At 37.4% G+C, this 4,887-nt stretch overlaps 1 protein-coding gene across 3 annotated transcripts in view; it reads left to right on the forward strand.

Moving 5' to 3' along the window:
* LOC107670690 (integrator complex subunit 8) overlaps positions 1-4,887 on the forward strand; it is a 20,475-nt gene that overhangs the window by 8,988 nt on the left and 6,600 nt on the right. For 2 of the 3 annotated variants that reach the window (XM_016463375.1, XM_016463376.1), the window contains exons 10-16: positions 495-595; positions 1,248-1,389; positions 1,519-1,589; positions 1,995-2,173; positions 2,275-2,405; positions 2,716-2,826; positions 4,631-4,835. In XM_016463375.1, the coding sequence (XP_016318861.1) occupies positions 495-595; positions 1,248-1,389; positions 1,519-1,589; positions 1,995-2,173; positions 2,275-2,405; positions 2,716-2,826; positions 4,631-4,835 (940 nt within the window). The remainder of the gene's footprint in view (positions 1-494; positions 596-1,247; positions 1,390-1,518; positions 1,590-1,994; positions 2,174-2,274; positions 2,406-2,715; positions 2,827-4,630; positions 4,836-4,887) is intronic. The other variant, XM_016463374.1, reaches the window with a different exon arrangement.

A 4,887-nucleotide genomic window follows, 5' to 3' on the forward strand; every position in this document is an offset into this window, starting at 1 on the left:
TTAATCTAGATTTAAACTGACAGAGTGTGTCTGCCTCCCGAACAGCGCTAGGTAAATTGTTCCAGAGTTTGTGCGCTAAATAGGAAAATTATCTAGCGCTTGCAGTTGATTTTTGATATTCTAGGTATTATCAAATGACCAGAGTTTTGAAATCGCAGCGGACGTGGAGGACTATAATGCAATATGAGCTCGCTCAAGTACTGAGGAGCTAAACCATTCAGGGCTTTATGTTGTATTTATAAGGAGTTATCACAAAGTAAGTCTGTTTAGTTGTGCTATCTTACAATCAATATATTGTAAATGTAAGTTAAAGTGTTGCCTATGTAACCGGTTAAAACTTGGAGTGGCGACGAGGTCTTAGAATGTATGGAAAGAGTCTTAAAAAAGGTCTTAAAAGGTATTAAATTTAACTCCATGATTCCTGTATATACCCTGAATTTGAATTTGTATAACAGTAACCTTTACTGTCTCTGTTTTTTGTCTTTATGCTGTAGGCATTGATCGAGGCCTTCATCAGAGACAACATTACATTCATTCTACCCAACAGCTTCAGACATTCAATTCAGCTAGAGCTGTTGCACAAGCTTCAACAAGGGTGAGATGCTGTTTAGATGCTTAATGGACAATTATATGTGTATTCAGGGTTCAAAATGACTCTCTGTACAGCATCTTATACATGCTGTCTTTTACCACAGAAATGTTCAGAGACTCGTTCCTCAGTATAGAATGTGTTTTCCATGGAAGCCCAAAGAGGCGATGGATTATTATTATTATTTTTCTTTATTTTTCCTCGTGATCACTACATAAGTTGTTTTCTTGTGATCGCAGCTTAACTTTCTTGTGACCTCAATGAAAGCCTAGCAAGCAAAGGGCAACCATGCAAATCACAGCATTTGACGGTACAGTATAAAAGACCTGTGTACTCTTGCGCCCATCCCTTTTTAAGCCAGAAAGGAAATACGAAGATGCAGTTTCTTCTTTAATGGTTCTAACACTGATGAATAGAATAAGTAGATACGAAATCGTTTTCCTTCTACAAAATTCTTACAGAATTGATGGAATCAAAGCTGTATATTTTTCTTATAAACTTCCTCGTAGAATTCCATTAGAAGTGGCTATAATTATTTTTTTCTTTCACAAATAGAGAGGTCAGCCAACATGTGGTTAGTGGCATGCCACACATGCTGTCCATAGATCTAGTTGTATATTCCTTTAATATATGTGTGTCTGTGTGTTTTAAATGACAGGGACGGGGCTCTGGAGGAAGTGTGTCATAAACTGTGTGTGTGTAACGCAGTGAGAGATGCACTGGAGGGTGGCGTCCTCGGTGTGTCCTTCCATCAGCTGCTCCTCAAACCCAGCAAAAACACCATCAGTTTTCTGCTGGAGGTATAAACCCTGCTGCGTCACTGAATCATACACATTACACACTCTATTCTTTTACTAAACGGATCTAGCTCACATGGTCTTCTGTTGAAATAAAGGGCTGTTTTACTGCTCTCTCTCACATGACTCCAGGTGTGCGCAAGGTCAATGGATAAGGAGCACAGGTCGGAAACATGCAAGAGGAAAATGGCTCTTTTTATCAAGTGAGCACCCTTGCAGTTTTAAGAACTATTTTCACCTTGCTAGACTTTTGACTAATCGGGTTCATACAGTATGTCTTTTTCTATTTTTATTTATTTATTTTTTGCTTTTACATGCTTTTCAAAGGTGGATTTGTTTGAAGTGAATTCTACCATAATAATATACTGACATGGGTGTGGGGAAATGCTGCAGGCAGTTTGCATTAACAGGAACTCTTTTTTTTTTTTTTTTTTTAAATCTTAATCGTCATCGGATTTTAGATGATGTATAATCTAGGTCTTGTAACTGTTTACCATTTTAAACGTCGTCTTGTATTTGCTATTGTATTTTATTTTAAATTGTATCATTGTGTGAAAATACTACAAATATTCTATGACATATAGCTGTTAATTTGCTTGTTTTCATTGTAGGTCAGTTTGTAACAGGCTGGAAGATGTTTCTCTGGCCTTCATGGTGTCTTCTCACAAACTCTTCATGGAACTCCTTCAAGATGAGGAGAAGAAGATCCTGATGGAGCAGATGAGGAAGAGCTCAGCCACAGTCAACCTCAGTGCCAAACCACTGCCTTCATTCTACGATATACCTGGTACATCTGATGGGCAGACATTTAATCATGACCATATGAAATTCTTAATTTTATCATCTGAAGAGCTGTGCTTGCTGTTGTTTGTGTTTTGTTCTCACCAGCGTCTGCCAGTGTGAATATCAGTCAGCTTGAACAGCAGCTCATTCTGTCACTGGATCCTCTACACATCCGACAAATCCTCATTGAGCTGCAGGGGATGGCCGAGCGACCCTTCTGGAGGGTTAACAGTAAGGTCAGGAAAGACCACGTGATGTTTTTAAGGCTGCTCTTATGCCTCATTTCAGAACATAAAAGGTAGATAATCTAGTCTTCTGTCTTTAAATAGTGCTGATCGAGTAACAAACTGGATCAGTGTTTCTTATACACAATTTTGTTTTGCAGCAAATTGAATAAGAGCTTGTGAATTTATTTTAGCGATTTGCAATATCAATTCATGACAAAAAAATGCTTGTCATGAAAGTTAAAATTTATAAAAATAATAAATTATAGTTGTTGACATTGACTTCTTTTTTCATTCTTGCAACTGTATTTTTTTGTTGTAGTGGGAGGTTCCTGTTGACTATGTGAACGTCATACTAGCAATAAAAGACAACTTGACACGAGACCTGGTGTACATCCTTATGGCCAAGGGTCTGCACTGTATCAGTATAAAGGTGTGTATCTGAACAAGTCTCACTTCCACAGCATTCAGTATGTTTACATGCACACCAGAAAGACAGTTTTGGAAAGACAGCTGTTTAAGACACAGAAGCAATATTCATGTTGATATGCACTATTGTAGTAATGTGCTCTTAAGCCTGTAACACAGTCGACTAGATCAGTGAATAGCTTTCTCTACACCTTTGCGTAATCTGTAAGAATATGCATTTACAAGCCCACTAAAGATGCATCCTGCTACAGAAACCCAAATGTGTTAAACCGCTTTCACGTAACTGTGTAAGGAAAATGCTGTTCACATTTACATGATTCTGAATGCTGCTTTCTGCAAAAGCCCTGAAATAAACATTTTGTAAACAACACAGGTGCAGAAGGGGTTAAGGCATGCTTTTTGAGGTGTTAAATAATGGCACAAATACCAGTAAACTGACTACTGCAAACTTTAGTAAATCACCTTGCATAATTATTCTGAATGCTGCTTTCTGCAAAAGCCCTGAAATACGCCATTTTGTAAACAACACAGGTGCAGAAGGGGTTAAGGCATGCTTTTTGAGGTGTTAAATAATGGCACAAATACCAGTAAACTGACTACTGCAAACTTTAGTAAATCACCTTGCATAATTCATCTAAATACTCTCATCCCATTAATTTTGTATTTGAAAGTGAAACTGCTATAAATGCATATGCAGTAAGGTAGACTGCAAAAATAACTGTCCACAGCTTTTCATAGCTAATGTGTCTTTAGTGCATATTAATACACTGCTGGTCTTTAGTCAATTCTGACTGTAGTTTTTGTGAATGCTGAAAGACGGTTTGCACTGGCTGTTAGTAAAGATAGCCCTCGCTATTTTAATAGCATTAAAACGCTGGTTTATTACAAACTCACTATAAGATTAAAAATAAATGAAGTTAGCTGCATCACATCAGAGGGTAAAATGTTTGGCACTGCTGTATGGACTCATGTCACGATTCTACCGATTTCAAATCCAGGTGTTTCAGAAGGCCAGAAAATAATAGATCATATTTTAAACTTCTGAGTTAGTTTTGAGTTCTGAAGCTTGCAGTATGTTTTTATTGTAACCTCTGATATGTGTAAATAACAAGAACATTTTGATTCTCCATTTCATGACCCCTTTAAGTCCAAAACAAACCAAAGAATAAATAAAGAATCAAATTAAAGCAATAAGCCCCAAGTGGTTTACAGTGAATTTATAACAGCTAAGGGGCGTTGTTAGGCACGACGTGAAGCGGAGTTAGCTGTTATAAATTCACTGTAAACCACGGCTTCATGGGGCTTATTGCTTTTATAAAACAGTTATTCCATATACGTAGTAAGGTTTCACAAAATAAAACAGAGCAAATAAAGTGTAAAGGTATTAATAAAAACAGTATTCTTCCACCAAACAATGTAGTTCCTCAGAAACAGTTGTGGTTCCAACAAAGTGGTTGCCGAGCAACACACAGAAGTAAACAAAGGTGTATGTTTGTAGAGTAATATACAACAGCTTCAAACCAATCAGAATCAAGGACTGGAACTATCTGTTTTATAAAAATAATTTTATCGTTTGTATTCATGTGATTCTGGGTGCCACATTTTTGTAATTAATTTTGAAAACCGAGGTAGTTTAATTTAATTTAGCTGGGATTTATTTCTGGGAAATATTTCTTAGAAACATTTATTTCTATGAAATTAAATGTTTTGAATTAAAGATTACACCGAGGCTTATATTTGTAGTTTCAAATGTCCGTTTTCTTTTAGTTTGTAGTTTGAGCCACTTTTTTTCTCTCTGGCTGCTGCAGGATTTTGCACACGCTCGTCAGCTGTTCACGGCGTGCCTCGAGCTGGTGACAGAGTTTTCTCCTAAGCTGCGTCAAGTCATGCTCAACGAGCTGCTGTTGATGGAGGTCAGAGGTCACGAGGCAGGCGCTGCCGAAGGCAACATGGAGAGACCTCCACCCGACCTGGTCAGCAGGGTCCGCGGATATCTGGAGATGAGGATACATGGTATTATTTTTATTTTATTTATTTATTTATTTAGTCATTTAGCAGACGCTTT

This window comes from Sinocyclocheilus anshuiensis, unplaced genomic scaffold (genome assembly GCF_001515605.1).
Source record: "Sinocyclocheilus anshuiensis isolate Anshui unplaced genomic scaffold, SAMN03320099.WGS_v1.1 scaffold1342, whole genome shotgun sequence".
NCBI classification, from domain to species: domain Eukaryota; kingdom Metazoa; phylum Chordata; class Actinopteri; order Cypriniformes; family Cyprinidae; genus Sinocyclocheilus; species Sinocyclocheilus anshuiensis.